At 43.1% G+C, this 20,826-nt stretch overlaps 1 protein-coding gene across 1 annotated transcript; it reads left to right on the top strand.

Moving 5' to 3' along the window:
* The first annotated feature begins 8,803 nt into the window (after positions 1-8,803).
* On the top strand, positions 8,804-20,678 carry JPT1 (Jupiter microtubule associated homolog 1). The gene is made up of 5 exons (XM_024761216.1): positions 8,804-8,969; positions 15,104-15,246; positions 15,591-15,688; positions 16,603-16,621; positions 19,648-20,678. The coding sequence occupies exons 1-5, from the start codon at positions 8,914-8,916 to the stop codon at positions 19,794-19,796; spliced, it is 465 nt and encodes a 154-aa protein (XP_024616984.1). The 5' UTR covers positions 8,804-8,913; the 3' UTR covers positions 19,797-20,678.
* Positions 20,679-20,826: the final 148 nt, after the last annotated feature.

Genomic DNA, 20,826 nt, shown 5'->3' with positions numbered 1-20,826 from the left:
GCTGTTTTCTTTATTCTGAGGAATATTAAATAGAAAGTTGAAGCTTAGAGGAAAACGTGACCTGAATAGGCCTACTAGAAGTTACATTTCAAGGAAGAAATAAAGCTACTTTGCATTTCTGACAGACTAATGCAAAACAGGGAATTACAAAGTTATGTAAATGACTAGCAAGGAATGTCCTGAGGCAGAGTGGGTGAGTACAGGCAGCTAAGAAAAAGTTCTAATTTGGCTGACTCTGCTGATAAATCACTTGACCATTCTAGTCCTCATTTTGTCTGATGGTAAATACTCCCTAACCTAAAACAGAGTTTTTGTTCCTTATTTGAGGATGTTGAGGGACAGAAAATATTTACCTACGTATACCCATTCTTACAGCCTTAAATGTGCAGATCAGTACAGTTTTTAAATTCAGTTGTATGGGGAAAGATAACAACTACAGAACCAATAAACAGAATATTGGAGCTGGAAAGATACGTAAAGATTATCTAGTTCTAACCCCTGTTTTAAAAATGACAAGGCTGAGGTCTAGAGGGTTATTCGTCACATAGTTAGATGGCTATGAAACTGGAACTTAAGAGGTTAGGTTTTCTGATGCCTGTTAATTGAATTTTCCAGTAATGGTTTTCAAGAGACTGAATTCCCACCCTTACTGCCTAACAATGTGGCCTTTTTGGATCAAGTCCCCATGAACTATCATGCCTTGTCATTCACTGAATTCACTCTACCTCTGTTGCAATATAGTCTTTTTTACATTCCCCATTTCTATAGTGAATAAACTTCCCCAGAGACAGCAGGAATTACGTAGGTTTTTGGCTCTGTGTATATGTGAGTTAATCTTGAATCAACTGAAGTTTTATTTTCCTATATGTGTAGTGCTGCCAACCTGTTTTTACAATTTATATTGTGAAATAGTGTGAGAAGCCTGCCCCCAAGAATTCTTAGATATCGGGTAAGTACATTTCTCTTGCTCTAGGTACTGTTTAAGTACTGGAATTTTGTTGTCCCCAAAATTAAAGTTAGGATTGAAATTCAAGCCAGAGAACTTTATTAAGGAAGGATTCTTCAACTGGGTTCTTGTTTAACCAGAGGGAACTAATGTCATGTCTGAGCTTTTGCCATGTTGGGGGAACTTTTAAATTCTTTCATACTAGAAAAACTTTCAGTAGAATTTTAAAAGCCATAGGGAAATGTGTGGAAAAGGCACTGTTTCATAATATAGTATGTTATAGCTTATTGATGTTTGGGTCAGTGTATAATTAAGATTTACCTTATTCTTAAGTGAACTTTTGATTGTTGCCCTTGCCTATTTCACATAAATTACCACCAAAAAGGCAAATATTTTATGGGAAAGCTTACAGAGAACTTTTTAAAAAACCCTTTGAAAATAAGCGGATGGTTGAAAATGCTGAAAGTAATTGTAGCATCTTAATTTTTTTGGCTTGAGAGGGGAGGTTCAAATGATGGGAGTTACACTGCTCTTTTGGTTAACTGTTAGGACAATTTGGCTAAACTCTTTTAAGTTTGTGCTTACATATCCGACATGTTTGTATCTTAAAAGTAGCAAATAGTACCTAAGTGAGCCCAATCTGTATAGGGAGATAAGTTTTATTCTCAAGCACCTCTCATATTCATCCAAGCTACGGAAGGCCAAAACAAAAGGTATTAGCAGCTTCCCAGAAATAGGAGTGTCAGGTTATTTGGCTCATTGCTTTCCTTGTTCTCATAGAAATTAATTGGATGATCAGATTACATTCTGTCTAAAGGGGATGATGTTGAATGGAACAGGGGAAGAAGTAAACATAGTTTGAGGAGAAATTGGAGACTTGAGTCAAAGTGTGTAATTATGTAGGAAATTGATACCAGGAGGTCAGTAAGATAATGGAATCCCAGGATTTGAGGGCAGCCTGTTGGAAAGTTTTTTCCAAGGTCTCCCTGGGAGCCATAGGGTATTGGAGAGGGCCAGCTGTGCCACTGAGGGTTATTTTTGAGTTAGGGTGCTGCTGCTTTTGAGTATGACTAATAGTGATTCTGGATCATGGTTTTGCATTAGAATCCCCCTAGTGAGCTTTTAAAAAATAGCAGTGCCTGGGCCCTACCCCCAGATATGTATTTTCAGAGCAATATTGAATTGAGAAGCAGCTCTGCGAGGCATTCTCACAACTCTTTAAGAGTTAAGTACGTTATGGTGACGATTAAATGAGATAATATATGTTCTAACTACCACATACTGAACTCTTTAAATTAATTTTAAATAAAACTTCTTTTCAGCGTGAAGTAAGGGCTCTGCCGTAGGATGCTGAGGCTTCAACTGAATACCATAATCCCTACCAATTGGCCTGCATTTTCTATTCATTTTAAAAACTGAATACAACCTTCGTCTCATTAGGTTTTTTTAAACTTTTTGGTTTGTTTGTTTTTTATTTTTTTTTTGCCCACACTGCACAGCATGTGGGATCTTAGTTCCCTGACCAAGGGTCAAACCCATGCCCCTTGCATTAGAAGTGCAGAGTCTTAACAACTGGACCACCAGGGAAGTCCCTCATTAGGTTTTTATTAATTAAATTTATTTTTGGCTGTGTTGGGTCTTCGTTGCGGCACATGGGCTTTCTCTAGTTGCGCCGAGCGGGGGCTACTCTTTGTGGTGGTGTGCGGGCTTATTCAGTAGTTGTGGCGCACGGGCTTAGTTGCTCCGTGGCATGTGGGATCTTCCCGGAGCAGGGAATCGAACTCGCGTCCCCTGCATTGGCAGGTGGGTTCTTAACCACTGAGCCTCCAGGGAAGTCCCTAGGTTTTTAAATAAATGCTTAATACTAAATTGTGCTCTAACAAATTTTTTTAAGGAAAAACGAAAAGGAAAGGTCTTTTTTCCTTTTTAAGGAAAAACAATCCTCAGGATTTTAATGATTCTCCAATCCAATACTTTAAGAAGCAAAGGACCCATCCACAAGATGCTTCAACATTTTGATTATCTAGGTGATGATTTGAGGGTTAGTCCTGGATGTAGTAAGAAATATATGTGTTTTATAATGAGACTTTGGGGCTTCCCTGGTGGCGCAGCGGTTGGGAGTCCGCCTACCGATGCAGGGGACGCAGGTTCATGCCCCGATCCGGGAGGATCCCACATGCCGCAGAGCGGCTGGGCCCCGTGAGCCATGGCCGCTGAGCCTGCGCGTCCGGAGCCTGTGTTCCGCGGCGGGAGAGGCCACGGCAGTGAGAGGCCCGTGTACCGCAAGGAAAAATCCCCAAGAAAACCATATAATGAGACTTTGTTGTGTGTAGTGGTTAACTAAGAAAAGAGTGCCTCACAGTGGAAAACAGGAATTTAATCTATTATTTGGAATGTGGAGTGTTATTTCCCTGTAAGCAGTGACATGTGACTGTGTATGAGATCATTTTAGGATTTCCTACACCCTTAGGGCCTTTGTGAAACAGTTTAGAGTCCAAGAATTTTCATGTAATATTTGTTTTCTTTGCACTTGATACTATAAGACGGATTACGTGGCTAATTTTGCAACAAGTTACAGAATTTGGAATACCAAGAATTTTCCCATTCTTTTCTGGGCATACCCTTTTAAGTTATTTGATGTTTGTAATTTTAAAGATCTTTTTTTTAAAAAAATTTATTTATTTATTTAAGGTCTTAGTTGCAGCACACAGGATCTTCATTGCGGCGTGCAGACTCTTTTTTTTAGTTGTGGCATGCAGACTCCTTAGTTGCGGCATGCATGTGGGATCTAGTTCCCCGACCAGGGATTGAACCCTGGCCCCCTGCATTGGGAGCGCAGAGTGTTACCCACTGGACCACCAGGGAAGTCCCGATGTTTGTAATTTTAGTAACTGTTTTTGCAAAAGAGGCTAAATTCATCTTAGGAGAACAGGACAGATTTGTTAGACTTTTTTTTTTTAACTTGTTTATTAGAGAAATAGCTTGGAATTGAAGAAAGAAGACAAATTTAAATCACATAATATCATTCAGCTCTTAGTCTGAGAGGAGGAGGAAATAATGGGGAAACATGAATCATGCTCTCCCTCTCTGCAGTTCAGAGTGACTAGAGGGGCATATCAGACCTTAGCACAGTGTATGTGCCGTTTTGTTTATCTTAACTTTGGGTAAAGAGAAGGCAAGAATATGACAGAACCATTTTCCATATTTGAGGCATCTAGGTTGGTTCATTTGACTTATTTAATGGCAAATGAATTTTTAGAGAAAATGAACTCCTTGGGTTGTTTTTCTCTTGGTGGCATTTTTTTTTTTTTTTTGTGGTGAGGATGCAGCTAAGAAAAGAATGGACAGATGCATACTAAATTTGGCTGTAGGAGTGATGGATGCAGAATGTATGTGTGAGTGATGTACTTACGGGGCACCCTGCAATACTGGGGTTGAGAAGTGAAACTTGTTAGAAATACTTGGGCGGTTCATTAATTAAGTCACTTACCCAAGTTCAGAAGCACATGACCAGTATTTTCTTTTAATAATAAGGAATAGAAAACATTAAGAGTCTGTATTAAACTGTGGTTGAACATAAGTAACTGCTATACATGTAGGTCAAAAATAGTCAAATATCTGCCATGTCATATGGGTCAACCTGATATGTGTGTATTGGATCACAGCGAAAGACACTGTTCTAAGAGGTTGGTTCAAACCTGACTGCAGACTCTAGGTAGAGTAAATTCCAATAAGGATGCCATGTAGATTGCCCATTTCCTCTGGCATTTTGGAATAAATAGGGGCAGGTTGAAATTATGGGGGACTCAGAACACTGCCTAGCGGTGGAAAGCTGGTAACACTCAAGACAAACACATGCTTGAGAATGAAGAGATGATATGTTAGTGCACTTTTTTGTGTTTGGTTAAAATTTATTTATTGTCCTTAGGCACAAATCGTGAGGAACAACTAGCAGATTGTTCTATTTTAAGTTATACATTGAATTCTTGAATAAAACTGTCCACGCGCTCAGCAGCAAATGTAAAAACCAACAGGATTCCTGTCTATATTAAAGCAAATATTATTAGGGCCTTCATCATTTTCTGACATCTTTTAAATAACGACTTTTTTGCCACCTGCTTCAGAACGATAGATTGTGTTCTAAGGAAATTCTGAGAATATTGGGTTTGCAAAAACCTGTTGGGGGACTTCCCTGGTGGCATAGTGGTTAAGAATCCGCCTGCCAATGCAGGGGACATGGGTTCGATCCCTGCCTGGTCTGGGTAGATCCCACATGCTGAGGAGCTACTGAGCCCACACACCACAACTGCTGAAGCCCGCACGCTCTAGGGCTCATGTGCCGCAGCTGCTGAGTCCTCATGCTGCAACTACTGAAGCCTGTGCCCTTAGAGCCCACGCTCCGCAACAAGAGAAGCCACTGCAATGGGAAGCCCACGCACCGCTACGAAGAGTAATCCCCACTGGCCGCAACTAGAGAAAGCCCTGCTCAGCAACAAAGACCCAACACAGCCAAAAAAACCCAATAAACCTATTGGACTTCTCCGGTGGTCCAGTGGTTAAGACTCTGTGCTTCCACTGCAGGGGCCACAGGTTCGATCCCTGGTTGGGGGAGTTCCCCCCACCCCACCCCCCAAAAAAAACCTATTGGGAATGGCGATTACTACTAGGCTTTCTGAATTGAATTACAAATAGAATAGTACTTTGGATATAGTAGGGAGGTGGCAGCGTGGGACTAAGGGAAGTTAAAGAGCACTTAACTGCTTAAAGACAAAGTTAAGGAAGTGGAAGCAACTGCTCATTCTCTTCCTGTTAACTATATTTAAAAAGCAGGTGAAAAGGGACATGCATATAGGGCAGTGGTTTTAAAATTTCACGGAACCCTGAGGTTGTGCAAAATGAGGAGGACCGAGTGGAGAGTGGCAAAGGACAGGAGGAAGCAGAGAGGGCCAGGATTCAATCACAGCTGCTCTGTTAATCTATTTTATATATTTGGATTCTGCTTTATAAAAGTTTAAAAAACACTGCTGTGGACTTCCCTGGTGGTGCAGTGGTTAAGAGTCTGCCTGCCAATGCAGGGGACACGGGTTCGAGCCCTGGTCTGGGAAGATACCACATGCCATGGAGCAACTAAGCCTGTGCACCACAACTACTGGGCCTGCATGCTACAACTGCTGAAGCCTGCGCACCTAGAGCCCATGCTCCACAACAAGAGAAGCCCGCGCACTGTGTCGAAGAGTAGCCCCGCTCTCCGCAAAACCCGTGAGCAGCAGCGAAGACCCAACACAGCCAAAAATAAATAAATACATACATAAAACCACTGCTGTAGGACATGAAATAGCTGTTAGACCGTTCCTTGTTATAAGATTTCATCTGTCTTTCTGTTTCTTTAGATTTTTAGGTTAACCTGGGAATTTGAAGCAAATTACTTACTGATACAGACCCTAGTGTGTATTTTAAAAATCATAATGATGGGCCTTCATGATTTTATAAGCAGATGTTCACATTGCCCCATCCTTTTGCATCTTTTGATCCTGATCTGTGTTGATCTTTTGGGAAAAATACAATTTTATTAATATCCCATTTTCAACTTAGTTGGTCTTCTGGAGCAAATGTTATAGCAGAGCTACATATCTTTTACCCCAAATCTCCATGTTGCAGCAGAAAGTGGAGTGCAGTGATTTGGTCAAAACTATTAAGTACACAAACAAGTAAATAGGAGAGCTAGTTATTCTGGAAATTTCTGGCAGTATTTACAAAGAATGTTCCAAACAGGCCTGCCTAAGATGGCCTTAATCAGATGTCTGTTTTATATAAATTTACTGCTCTTCATAAATCAGATTAAATTAAAAAGCGTACTGGAACTGATTCCTTACCTTTGAAGCAAAGGTTCTCAGACCAAGCTATATGTGAGAATTGGCTGTTTAACAACTTATAGACATCCATGACTGGACCCTATATGCAGAAATTCCAGTTCAGTAGATCTCTGGAGCCTTGCATTCATATGTACTTCTTAAAAGCTCATAGGTTAAAAAAAAAAAAAAAAAGCTCATAGATTATTCTGGTGTGCAGCCAGGTGGGGTACCTCTAATAGAAAGCTTTCAAAAAAAAAAAAAAAAAAGCCTTCATTTAAAGAGTAAAACAGTCTTGCAATTATCTCGTTCCCAAGCTAGCAGAATAGGTGCTGTTAGCCCCATTTTACAGATGAAGAAACCGGGCTCAAGGATATAAATGACCTACAAGTGTCTTAAATGGGGAGAGAGCAGAACCAGAACCTAGGCTTTTTGGTTTCCAGAGGAAATAAGGCAAGTCAGTACAAACTCAAAAGTTTAGGCCAAAATGGACCCTAAGAGTCAAGTCTAAACCCGTCATTTAACTTAACAAAAAACAATAGCAGATTGTTAAAAAAAAAAAAAAAGTATGTGGCTACTTTCCAAGTAAGTCTGATAATAAAAATGTCACTTTGGTGACTTATGTCAGGACAGGGACTTTACATCCATTACCTCATCCAGTCCTCACAGCTCTATGGAGTCCTTATTTTACAAATGAAACTAGTGCTCAGAAAAAGGCAGGAGTCAAGATTCAAACCTGGATTTCTCCTTTGAGACCCTGAGCTAGCAACCACCATATTCCACTACCTCCTAATTATATGACTTTTCAGGAGGAGATGCGTGCTCACTAGCTGGGTTCGCCTGAACAGTTTTTTGTTTTTGTTTTAAGGTTCTGGAAATTTAAGCTCAGCCTTTAGGAAAGGGAAGATTTTAATCCAAACAAGTAGTGTGCTTCATGCTTCTGTGGTAAGCACATAAAGACATGATCCAGGCCTTCTAGAAGAGAAGAGCTTGTCTCGGGCTTTTCCTGAAAGCCCAGGAGAGTGGTTGACCAACACAAACTGCTTGGAAGGAGGAGGCCACACAAAGGAGTGTAGTTCACTTGTTATGGAAATACTGAAAAAGGGGAAACAGCATGACAGGGAAGGCCTTCCCTCTTGTTTGCCCAAGACTTTGCTAGTACGGTCTTCTAAACAGTCATTCCTGAGCCCTCCAAGTGTGTCTGCATTTGTTGCAGGGATAGATTTACCCAGACAGGTGGAAGAGTCATGACTTAATGGTTATAAACAGCTGCAGAGGCCTGGGCTACTCCCATGGTCTTAGTAGCAAGGGATGTGGCCATTCCCCGAGGCCAGGCATTAACCAGCCTTGAGAACAGGCCCTCAAATCGGAACGACTGTAATTTTGGTCCAGTGCACGCACCACACGTTACAGCTAAGTAGTAACATTAAAAGGTAAAGGATTTCCAGTCCTTTTAGAAGGGATCACCTTTGTGTGCTTTCTGTTGCTGATTCATAGTGCTCCTGCTTTGGGACCGTCAGGTTTCCAAACAGGACACATAGGAGATATTCAATAAACGTCAATTTGTAGCAGTTATTTTCATCCCTTGAGCATGCCCTTGCTACCCTCCATGAGTAAGGCAAATAAATTAATGGTAAAGATAAACGTGCCCTCGGCTTGCGGATTCCAACTCGCCCAGAGCGAGCTTTTCCTTCTATCAAGGTAACTTTTTTAAGTGACAGCGAGCGCAACTTGTACCGAGCGCGGGGCAGGTTTGTCCTTTGTCCAATCATCTCCGAGATTTGAGGGTGGGGGAGGGGAAACTTCCCTAGACCTTCCCTGACCAGGAAGAGGGTGGGTTTAGGCTGAGCAGGGGCCGCCTCAGCCCGTCGTGAAGCCGCAGGATGCTTGGCACTCCAGGAAGCCAATAGGAGTGAAGAGGCCCGTTTGAATTGGCCAATGCCGCCGGGGCGGGGGCGGGATTTGTGAGCCCTATAAAGGCCGCGGTCCGGTTGGCAAACAGCGGTGGAGGCTCTTGCAGCGGTCGCCGGTTCTGGGCTGTGGGGGTACTCTACGCTCCTCAGACCTGACCCTTTCAGCTCTCCGCTCCCGCGCCAGCCTACCTCGCTCCTCGGCGCCATGACCACCACCACCACCTTCAAGGGCGTCGACCCCAACAGCAGGAATAGCTCCCGGTGAGGCTCGGGGGCTCGGGGGCGGGAGGGCCGCTGCCCAGGGGGCCAGGCGGGTCTGGCGGCAGGTCGTCGGCGGTAACGTGCCCGGGGCGCTGCTCTCGCGCTCGGCCGGGCGGTGGGGCTCGGCCACCAGCTCCCCCTTTGTGCCGCCGGCTAACCTGACGCGCCGGCCCCGCCCGATTCCTGCTCCTCTTCCATTCATTCCTTCCCTGGAGCTAGGGGCTTGGGAGGGCCGTGGCCGCTCGCGCTCGCAGCGCGGCGGGTTTTCGTTAGTCGGGAGGTGCCGAGAGGGGTCGCTTTCTCCCTTTTGTGGCGTGACTGGCTCGGCCCCAGGGCGGTGGTCTTGGGCCCCGGGTGCCCGGGCAGCCCGCGTGGCACCTTGATCCGGCCCTATTGTCCCACCCCCGCCCACGCGCTCGTGCCTCTGGCCCGGGGCAGGTGGTGGCCCCGCGCCCGGCGTGGCGGTCAGATCCTGCAGCCGCAGCGATCGGTCCGGCGGGCTCCTACCCACTCGGGTCCGCCCGGCAGGTGGCATTTGTGTTCGGGCGGGGCTGGTCGTCGCGACCCTCACCCCCGTTCAGGACCCAGCCGTCAGCCCTCCGCGAAGTGCCTCCCCCTCTGCTAACAAAGGAAAGACCCCTGCTCCTTCCCCTCCCGCGCCCACCTCCGAACGGGAGGGGGAGCGAGTCGTTCCGAGTGGGTTTTCTGCGCTCAGACCTTCGGACCTCGGTGTTTGCAACCCACCTCTTTCGCTTCCCCCTTTGACGTATGCAAAATGAGTTCACCTCTGGCTGCGATTCCCCTGCCGGAGGAGGTTTCCTGTTCTTGGGCGGGGCCGGAGACATCCATTGTCTCTTCCGTACTATCTCCACCTGCGTAGCCGGGGCGTTTCTGGCCACTCATGCCACTGCATTTGGGGAAGGGGGCCCTGGGCACGGTGTTTGGACTGGGAGGGTCCCTTTTCCAAGCCCTTGCCTAACTTGGTGGAAGGGTTTGGATGCGGTGGTAGATGTCTACATTGTCTCGGCTAAGTGCATGCACGCTGTTCTTTAAGGTGGGATACAGGCATCTCAGGGATCCTGCTCAAGGCGTGGAGGAAGCTTAGATTCCACTTTTTCTGAGCATCTCTTCTTCATTGATCATGACCTGAAGTCATGTGTGGCCAGCCTTGGGGGTCCTGGGCAAGTGGCACAAAGGGAGCCATTTTGTGGGGCTAAGAAGACAGCCGTGAAATAGCAGTGTCTCACAAGGGTTGGAGTCCTTGGGGACAAAAAGCAGGCCTCAGCAGTGAGTCTTAGGAGGGAGTGTTGGAAATGACATTCCTTTTCAACTCATTCCTTTCCCTTTCAAAATGTACAAAAGAATGGGAAAGATTTAAAAAAATAAATTAGTGTGTTACTGGGAGGAAGGGGAACTTGAGTAGGATAGACCTACGAAAACACTGGTCACTCCCTCTTCTGTTGTCATCCTTCCAGTGAGATCATTTTTTTTCAGAGGACACTGGAACAAATTGAACCTCGGTTTTTCATTTTGTGCTATGAGGCCAACTTTATGCTGGTCATACTGTAGTGATTGGAATGTGAAAATTTCCACATTATATTAAAAAATCTGAGGTTTTATCCTTTGGGGTTGAGTGCAGTTTAGTGCTTCACGATGAATTTAAGTAACCAGGTCAAATGAATCCTCACACTAGCTTTTTGATTTGTATCTTTGAAATGTGAGACATAAATGACTTTTGGGTCTGCAAAATAAATGTTTTAATTCGCCTGTTGTCATCAATTTCCCTCCAATATTGTAATCTCAAGACTGTAGCATTTTGTCTTTTATTTACTTCCTACCTTTCCTTCTTGTAGAATCTCACCTATTTCTCTTAAACTTCTTTTCTCCAGTAACATTTTCCTGGCTCCATAAACACATTATAAATTTAGTTCGATAGGGAAGGAATGACCTGCAAAGATCATAGAGCAACTCTGGGACTTAAAGAGAGAAGAAAGAGAAAGTAATTTTTTGAAAATTGCTATCCGCAGTACATGGACACATTTTTGTTGAGCCTCGGATGTGTAATCCTGACCTAGTCATATGCATAGTTCAGAAAAAACAGCGGGATCTTAAAAAATAAAATTGAAATAATTTCTGTCTTATGATCCAAATCCTTTGTTTGGGGATGTCTCGCTGTTACAAATGGGCTCTCCAACACTGACGTCATCGGAGTAGGTAGTACCTGCTATTGCAAGAGGAACACAGACCTTTAAAAAGTTGGTCCGGTCAGAGCTTTGACTTTCTTTTGAAGCTGGTGATTGGGTTCTAGTGTCTTTTTTTTTTAAGGCAAAAAAAATTTCCTGGCCCATTAGGGTTCTGAAGATTTTCATCTTGCTGAAATAATTCATGAGAATTTAATTATGATAGTAAGGAAAATCATTCTAATCTCTAGGGAATGAAGGGGATGACAGTGAAGCAAGTTAATTTTGTTTTTTGTTTTGGGATCTTAGTTCCCCAAACTGTGCCTCATCCTGTGGAAGTGTGGAGCCCTAACCACTGGACCACCAGGTTATTCCCTGAAGCAGGTTAATTTTGATTATAGTATTTCAAGTGTGTGTTGATTTGAGGTACAAATGATAAAAACCTAGTCACTTCCAACTTTAACATAAGAAAATGACTATTAAGAATTTATAACATACCTTTAATTATGATTTAAACAATTTAATTAGCAAACCTAAAATTATAAGAGGTATGCCTGAACACGTTTATCTTAATTCATATAATGAATTTAATCTAAGTGGATATTTAATATCTGAGACTTAGAAACAGTGGGGTTTTTAATGTTTTACATGTTATAAAAGCGGGTCTTCCCTGCCTGCACGGGGAAAATAATGAAATTTTAATTTAGTATAAATTGAGTACTGAATTTTACTATGGACACAGACACGAATATTAGATTTAGGGGAGGATGCTAGAGGATGTATATAAGAAATAGCTTCAGTCTAAGGCTAGAAAACAAGAAAAGCAATCAAAGCACCAACCACATAGGTATGTAGTTTAAAGAGAAAAATGGCATTAGAGTGGTTCCCCTATTTCAGCACTTTGAGCATGTCTTGTGTGCCTGTCAGGGAGAGAGGATTTGGGATTTGGCCCCATCTCTGTCACTTAACTAATGCTGGGCAATTTATTTAGAACTTCTCAAGGCCTGACTTCGTTCTCTTAAAAAATGAGGCTATTTGCTGAACTAGACAGAGGAGAGCCAAGCCCAGCTGGCACCTGATTTTTACATTGATAAATGGTTGAAAAAGGCAAGAAGAAGAATCTTTCATGACTTATGAAAAGGACATGAAAATCAAATTTCAGTGTCCAGAAATAAAGTTTTATTGGAACATAGCTGCACTCATTCGTTTTTGTGTTGTCTATGGCTGCCTTTTGTGCTACGTGATGGAGCTAAACAGTTGCAAAAGACCAAACGAAGCACAAGCCAAGAATATTTACTATTTGGCCCTTTACAGAAAGAGCTGGTGACCAGAAGAAGGGTGTCTAACATGCTTTCCTCTCAGTGTCCTACTTGTCATTCTTCAGGGTCATGGAGGGCTCCATGGAGGAGGTGGAGGTTTAAGAAATGGGCTGGATTTTGAAATAGTCGCCAAGGAAAGGGTGGAGAGTGCTCTGGGCAGGAGAAAATATGGGAGTAAATACTCCAAGGTGGAGATAAGCCAGAACAGTTCACTGAACAGTGAAGAAAGTGGCCTGACTGGGTTGGAGAAGATGGTAAGAACTAGATATGGTTGAGAGGCGAAGTTTGTCTCGATTTCCTTGTGTTCTGCTTAGGCGTAACCAAGCCTACGTCTGCAAGTGTTCTTGTACATATGTCTAATTATCTACTTAGGATAACTTCTGGAAGTAGAAAGGCTGGTTCATATAAGATGCAAACTTAAACATTTGATACGTTTTATCAGAATGTTCTTTAGAAAGTTTGTGCAAATTTATATTCTCACACTTTAATTCATGCTGGAAATTGGCATTTTTTTCATCTTTACCAGCCTAATAAGCAAAAAATATATCCTTTTGTTTTAAATTTCATTTATTTGCTTGTGAATTTAAATTTTCAGTGTTTAGACGTGATCCATATTTTTTAATTGTCTGTTTACCTTTTGTCCATTTTTCTCTCGATTTTTAAAATTATTTTTAAAAGCATTTATATTACCCTTTGTCAAATGTGTATTTTTGCCAAGTTTAATCTGTCCATTTTTCATGGTTTCTGGCTTTCATCTTGTGCTTAGAAGGAAAGCCCTTTTCTTCAAGACTAGGACCATATTCGTACATGTTTTCTTCTAATATTTTTGTCTTAGGCTTTAAATTGAAATATTTGACCTAGCTGGAATTTATTTTGGTAAATGAAGTGAGTTAAGAATATATATTTTGTTTCTTTAATCAAAATGACTAGCCAGTTAACCCAACGCAGTTCTCCCTACCGAACTAAATAAAATACTGCAGTGGTGGTCTTTTTTTTTTTCCCCCCTGCACCGTGTGGCTTGCAGGATCTTAGTTCCCCGATCAGGGATCGAACCCATGTCCCCTGCAGTGGAAGTGCGGTTCCCCAGTGGTGGTCTTTTTGAGAGAGAACTCTGTCTTGACAGAGTCCTGAGGAGAAACTGACAAAACCCCCATTGTAGTAGAAGTTGATAACAGAAATCTCAGTAATTGATAAACCATATTTAATAATCAGTAGATCTGAACAACTCAGTTACAGGCTTTATCTGGTAGACACATAGCATATTGGCAGATACACATTCTTTTCAAGCACATATATAGAAGATTTACAAAACTGACCACATCAAGCCATAAGGCACATCTTATCAAATTTCAGGGGAACATGTCACACAGACTTTGTTGTCCGTGTGGTAATGAAAAGCTGGAAATCAGTGAACTAGAAAGACCTTATGTTTGAAAACTTGCAGAGCTGAGTTTACAAATGACAATCGTATTTATTTGGAAACTTGAATGAAATGAACACCTTCCTAGAAAAATGTTTCTTACTCAAAATGATTTAATAGAAAAACAGACCCCTCTGATCACCAATAAAGGAAGTGAATCTGTAGTTAGAAAATCTTTCCATGAAACCATCTCCATTTTCTGTTTTGAGTGGTGACAGGACAAATTCAATTGAGTTTTTCCACAGAGGGGACAAACTGGTCAACCTGTGTCAAGAAGATCTGGAAATGTGAATGTGCTGTATTTCCTTGTCAAACAAAACAGCTGTAGATGGTATCTAAAGGTGCATGGATATACAGCATGCCATGGGGTCCTAAACTTAATTTCTCATTGACTTTCTCCTTGTGGCTGATCACTCATGATGATTAGTGAGAACAGTGAGGTACAAGTGTATAAACAGGGCTTGTGAGTCATGCTGAGACGGGAGAGACTATTACCAGTTTTCCTTGGGCTTCTAAATTGGTCAACTTTTATATGTATATTCTTCCATTTTAAAAATTTCGTTGAAAATAAAAATGGAACCCTTTTTTTTTTTTTTTTTTTTTTTTTCAGACAGGGCAGATTTAAACTCTATCCTGCAGTGAGTTGAGAGGGAATTGGAAAGGGTTTTGAGGAGATAAGAAAGGGTGAGATCATATGAGAGACATTGCGCCATGGGGCATATGGGATCTTAGTTCCCTGACCAGGGATTGAACCCGAGTCCCCTGCATTGGAAGGTGGGTTCTTTACCACTGGACCACCGGGGAAGTCCCCCGAACAGTTTTTTTTAAAATAAATAACAAGATGTGCTTCTCAACTTCTTTGCAAGTGTCCAGCGGAGCCTGATAGACAACATCCATTAGGTTTCTGCCTTTTCCTAAAATGGGACGCCGAGCAGCCTGCTATGGGTGCTCTCAGGCCGTTTCAGCCGCCTTGTGTGATGCACAACCTCGCCACAGATACTACAGAGCGGGATTTCATACCTTAACATCCAGCACTGAATTTATACCACGATGAAATCAATTCCTAATTTTCCCATTAGCAGCTCTCTTTTGTGTGTGTGTGTGGGGGTGGGTAGGTGGAATGAGTGGTTGAGAAAAATGAAAGGTGTTTGAAAACAAGTGTGCCAAGAAATGTTTTGATCTGATCTGAAATCGTTGTTTTGCCATCATTCCTAGGGTTTTGCGGCCTCCAGGTGGTGGATCCAATTTTTCATTAGGTTTTGATGAACCAACAGAACAACCCGTGAGGCGGAATAAAATGGCCTCTAGCATCTTTGGGACACCTGAGGAAAATCCCCCTTCCTGGGCCAAGTCGGCAGGTACTGTTAGTATCCGTGAACCCTGGTCAAAGGGACGGACCCAGCAGAACCACCACAGCTGGTTTTGTGCCGATGAGTAAAATCTAGCTTAATCATGAGAGACAACAATTAAAGCTTGTCATGGGAGGAGAGACGAGGACTAAGAAATGGGAAATGCTGGGAGTCTGTGTAACGGATCAGAATAAGGACAACCGTCAGGCTGGGTTATTTAGACCCTCTGTAGAACTTTTAAGCCGTCATTCCCTAACACTGTTAGCTCATGTTGTAGTATGAGACTAACTAATTAAAGTGTTTTGCTTTAGGTCTTTCCATTGTATTCCTTAAGAAAGTATATTTTGATTCAGGTGCCAAGTCTTGTGGTGACCGGGAAGATTCTGAGTCATCTGGACCCCAGAGAAGTAACTCTTCTGAAGCAAACCCTGGAGACTTCTTAGATCTGAAGGTCAGTGTGACAGTATGGGGGGAAAGACAGGCTTTGAGGTTTATACAGTTGAGAAATTAATTCCACCTGCCCTGCACCACCCCCCTTGTACTGAGACCTGCCACTGGAGTTTTACATAGAGGTAGTTAGGAAAGGCACTAACCATACTGGTGATGGAAGACTGACAGTCAGTCAGAAAGGTGAGTCAATGGGATCTTGGTCTGTTCGTATGTCTCTGCTACCACTAGGATTAGTCTCTGTCCTTCAGTATTGATTTTTGAAACTGGATCACTCGTACTCCGTGTGTATCTCACACATAGTAGCATATCTGAGCTCAAGGACTGTTTTAGTTGTTGGCAGAGGTTGCCCAGTTGTTTTGAGCTGAACTCCAGGAGGCTGTATACCATGGTGTTACCATTCTTTGTCTGCAGGTGATCACGGCCTGTGAGCCCCAGGTATGTGTTTGGAAAGCCTGGTAGGATGTCCCCCTGAGTAGGGACCTCAGAGCACATGGAGGCATCAGCCATCTGGGTGTGGGGAGACCTGTAGAAAGGCTTTGGAACTGATGGAGGCCCTTCAACAGCTAGATTAGGAGAAAGGAGGGGGGAGTGAAAGGACAGGTTTACCAATTTTCTGATAAAAGATCCTCTGAAATGCGAATTGATACAAGGTCATCAGCGTAAATGTTAAGGTCTTTTGGTGTTCGGGGCATGTTACTGGCACCGGGACAATTTGTCCAGCAGCATTTCTGTGTAGCATTGTCCCAGGGTGAATAAAGTTTGTTTACTGTAATGGCAGCGTGACCCTGAACTTGACTACATCAAAACAAAACTTCACATTTGGCTTCAAATAGACAGTAGCGTCTCTGAACTGTTTTTCTTTGTGTGTGGCAAAATTAAAATCTGAAGTAAATTGTTAATTTTTTTCTTTTCCAGGGAGAAGGTGATGTTCATGGTGAGTACTTCTGAAAAAGTATCACAACTTCTGGTTCTGTAAATGTTAGAATAGACTGGAATTTGTATTCAAGTCATGTCTTGGGGAAGGAGACTGGGGAGTGAACCTGGCTTTACCCCAATGCCAGCACCCTGTGGGTGGAGAGGAAGGCAAAATGAAACTGGAAAGCTAGCAAGTGTGGCCACGTTTGGTATCGGCCAGCAGTGAGAGCAATGCTAGAAACGTACTAGAAAGGAAAACCACTGGAGAATCCTTTAAGAACAGACGGGCGTTAATCAGGTTGGTATTTGTTACACTCAATGAGAGCTTTTTAGTAAAAGTCTCTAGCATTTCAAGTCAGCCCTCAGCATTTAATTTAGAAAATTTGTTTGATTTTATACTGAGGTGCTGTAACCCTGTGATCTCGTGAATGATGCCTTAGCGGGCCGGTGAAGTTTTCATTTAGCACCCATATCACCAATTACATGTGGAAATGAGCTGTAATCATTTAATTATTTAAAACCTTTGAAGTGCTTATTGGCACTTCTTCAACAAGCGCCAGAGAATTGCCGGCGCGTGTGATGAGAGGTTTACGCATGTCGGCCAGCAGCAGTCAGGTTAAAGTTGACTCGGTGACATGCAGCCGTCACAGGGCGCCCTGATCTAGGAGGATGAAGCCGCTTCCTCAAGGCCTTTTTCTGCCATTACAATTTGTGAGTCAATCTTCCAGGGAAACAGAAATGTTTAACGAGAATCACATTCCCCTTCTGTCCTCTCATCGTTTCTTGCTGGGCGTGACGGGAGGAGAATCTTCTGAACCATGGAGCATTACCTGGGTTTTCCCTCCACGGACAGATTAGGTTCTCACTGGACTGAAGGTGTATTAGTTATTGTTCCTGTCCAACTTGTTCCATTTAAAAAGATTGTTCTAGAGGTAAAGAAAATCTAGGCTTTTTGATTCTGCTGCTTTTCATATTCTGAAGTACTTCCAATGTCAGACCTTGTTTAGCAAGCATCAGCTAATCTTTCACTAATTTTGGCCAATGGATATAATGAGAAATTTGGGGAGCCCAGAGAAGTGAGGGCCCTGAAGTCAGGAAAAGATAAGGCATTTGCTAATGATTAATTCTCCCCCTGACCCCCAGCTCAGTGTTGCAGATCCTTGAGGTGAATGAACAGCACAGGCAGCTGTACAGTGCAAGTCCTTCCTTTTTTTTCCCAAATGATCATCAGTTTTGCCACCTGATTATTCTGTGTTCCTGACTGCTTCTACTTTCAGCTCATTTGTCATAAAATGACATGGGCATAATCATTCAGGACAGGTCTGGTGAGTGAAGGTCGACCCCAGTTCTGTTGGCAATTTCACTGCAAAGCCAAGCTGTTCTGCTCAGTTGAAATAAAACATATTTTGCTTGGATATATTGCCATCATCTTTTGGGTAATTAAACACAGGAATGGCTACAGGGAGGACTTTGGAAATCTTGAAGAAAGAGAGAAAAAGTCCAGGAAGTTTATTTATTTTTAATTATTTATTTTTGGCTGTGTCGGGTCTTCGTTGCTGCGCGTGGGCTTTCTCTAGTTGCGGTGCGCGGGCTTCTCATTGCGGTGGCTTCTCTTGTTGCGGAGCACGGGCTCTAGGTGCGCGGGCTTCAGTAGTTGTGGCACACGGGCTTAGTTGCTCCATAGCATGTGGGATCTTCCCGGACCAGGGCTCGAACCTGTGTCCCCTGCACTGGCAGATGGATTCTTAACCACTGCGCCACTGGGGAAGTCCCTAGCGTTTTTTCTTTTGCAGTCACTCTTGACTTTGATCCAATGGAAACTACCCGTTTAAGGATATATGCTTGTTGGGAATTTCACAAATCAGTCAGGGAATCAATCAAGCAATATTTAGGATATCGGATCATAATACACTAATTCTTAAGACTTTAATGTGGAAAGTGCCAGGTTAACATGATGGGAGTGACTGGGTTAATATATTACAGATCAGTAGCGGGGAGGTAGATTCTTTAATAAATGTCTGTACAACTGGATATTGTATCGTTAAAAAAAAAAATCAACCTCACCCATTAATCATGAAAATGTAACATATAACAGGAATTTAAAAATATTTTTCACCCATCAGTTCGTCAAATATTAAGGTGAGATGGTTATCAAGTGGTGGAAATGGAAAGATGTAGGGAGAGCATACTCTGACACGGGCAGTGGGGTAGAACTTGTACAGCCACTGGGGAAGGTGGTGTGTGATCTGTTCAAATTGAAGATGACAGCTCGTGGCCCCGTGGGCACACGTTCCAGAGTGTGCGCATTAGTTTCGGAATGGTTGGATTAGTTTCAATTTTTTGCTATCGGTAGAGGCTGAATCATATATATTCTGTACATAATATAAAGCAATTATTTAAGCAAGGTGAATCATGACCATGTGTGTAAGTGGGGGTAAATGTCCAAAAGTTAAAAAAAAAAGAAATTGATATTATTTATGTCAAATACAACAAAAACACTATTCTATGTAATTTACTGGAAATAAAATACACAAAATATACATAAAACAAATGGACTAGAGGAATGCACACAACTAGTAGTAGGGCCTCGGTGTATAGGGAGAGGAGACCCACATAAAGGTAGAGCGGTGCTCAGGGACCTAGCGCTTTTAGCTGCGGCACGTGTGTGGGATCTAGTTCCCTGACCAGATATTGTGACGGGCCCCCTGCATTGGGGACGCGGAGTCTTAACCACTGGACCATCAGGGAAGACGGGCCTAGAGCTTGTCTGTAATGTTCTCATTTAAAATATTTATGTCTTCATATATTTCTGTAATTTAGAAAGGAACGTACACAGAGAAAGATCTGGGGACAAATACGGCAAAACATTAACAGTGGTTAATTCTGGATAGTGGCTGCCAGATGGTTGGTAATTGTTGGTTTCTTCTTTATAGCTCTAGGCATGGTTTGAACCATCCTCAAAAAAAACCCCAAAAGCCAAAACACTTAGGCTTTTCATCTTCACTGGGAATAGTTATTAGCCTTAATTTCATTCTGTTTTCCTAGAAAACGTAGACACAGACTTGCAGGCCAGCCTGGGGCAGAGCGAGGAGAAGCCTGTGCCCGCTGCCCCTGTGCCCAGCCCAGTGGCACCGGCGCCCGTGCCATCCCGGAGGAACCCCCCTGGTGGCAAGTCCAGCCTCGTCCTGGGTTAGCTTCGTCTGCCCTGAACTCTGTCGTTTCGTTTCTTTGTTTTCTCCATGCTTGTGAACTGCACAACTTGAGCCTGACTGTACATGTTTTGGATTTGTTTCATTAAAAAAGAAGCACTTTATGTACTGCTGTCTTTTTTTATTTTGGAAGAACAGGTTCTCTGTCCTGATTCCTCTGGGTCTATAGGCCTTGGCATGAGAGTTTTCTAGTAGTAGATTGGAGGGAAAGCTTTGTGACACTTAGTACCGTGTTTTTAAGAACAGATAAATTGGTTTCAAATGTGTTAGAGGATCTTTTGTACTGAGGTTTTTAAAACCCTTTTCTTGTCAGCTTTACTAGGGTTTACCAAGCCTGGATCGGACAGGCCAGTAAACGGTCCACAGGCGCTGTCCCTTCAGGCCCCCAAACAAGGTTGTCTTGACGCTGAGCCTACCTGGTGTTGCCCTAACTTGTCAGTGCCCGTTGCAAAAAGCACCTTCCTGCGCCATATGGAGCGACAGAGGCCTGTGCCCCATGCCTTGCTGCCTGCAAAGCAAAACACAACAAACAACTGCCTTTCATTTCTGAACCTTGAGAAATATTTCAGCCAGATACTAACTTGGCTGGCTGAGCAAAGCCTGCTGCTCCCACACAGAGGGAGGCTTCGCTGTACGCTCAGACTGACGAACTCCAGGTGGTGAAGCAGGGGTGGGGACCACATGGAAATGGGACTTCCTGGTGAAGGGACCCCCCCCCCGCCCCGGGGGCAGTGCTCTTCTTAGATAACTTGAAGCTGTGTGCATGATGCTGGTGCTTGACCATGAAAGAAAGTCTCATCCTTAAAATGTGTTGTACTTCACAATCCTGGACTGTTGCTTAAAGTAAACAATGTACAAATTTTGAAACAGTGTCCTGTGTCATCTTTTTGAGATTGTTTCAGGAGTTCTACTTGCTTAGTTGCTTTTTTCTTTGTTACTATCAACCTTGTTGCCCAATGATTTGATGAGCCATTAAAGTTAAAACACACTAACAAAGGCCCAGAGAGAAGTGGGC

Source organism: Neophocaena asiaeorientalis, unplaced genomic scaffold, assembly GCF_003031525.2.
Source record: "Neophocaena asiaeorientalis asiaeorientalis breed wild unplaced genomic scaffold, Neophocaena_asiaeorientalis_V1.1 scaffold30, whole genome shotgun sequence".
Classification (NCBI taxonomy): domain Eukaryota; kingdom Metazoa; phylum Chordata; class Mammalia; order Artiodactyla; family Phocoenidae; genus Neophocaena; species Neophocaena asiaeorientalis.
Note: the sequence above shows the minus strand (reverse complement) of the source record. Positions and strands in the feature narration are given on the sequence as shown.

Coding starts and splice junctions, on each gene's coding strand:
- JPT1 (XM_024761216.1), top strand. CDS start 8,914: ATGACCACCACCACCACCTTCAAGGGCGTCGACCCCAACAGCAGGAAT. Junction 8,970..15,103: donor AACAGCAGGAATAGCTCCCG/GTGAGGCTCGGG, acceptor CATCATTCCTAG/GGTTTTGCGGCCTCCAGGTG. Junction 15,247..15,590: donor TTCCTGGGCCAAGTCGGCAG/GTACTGTTAGTA, acceptor ATTTTGATTCAG/GTGCCAAGTCTTGTGGTGAC.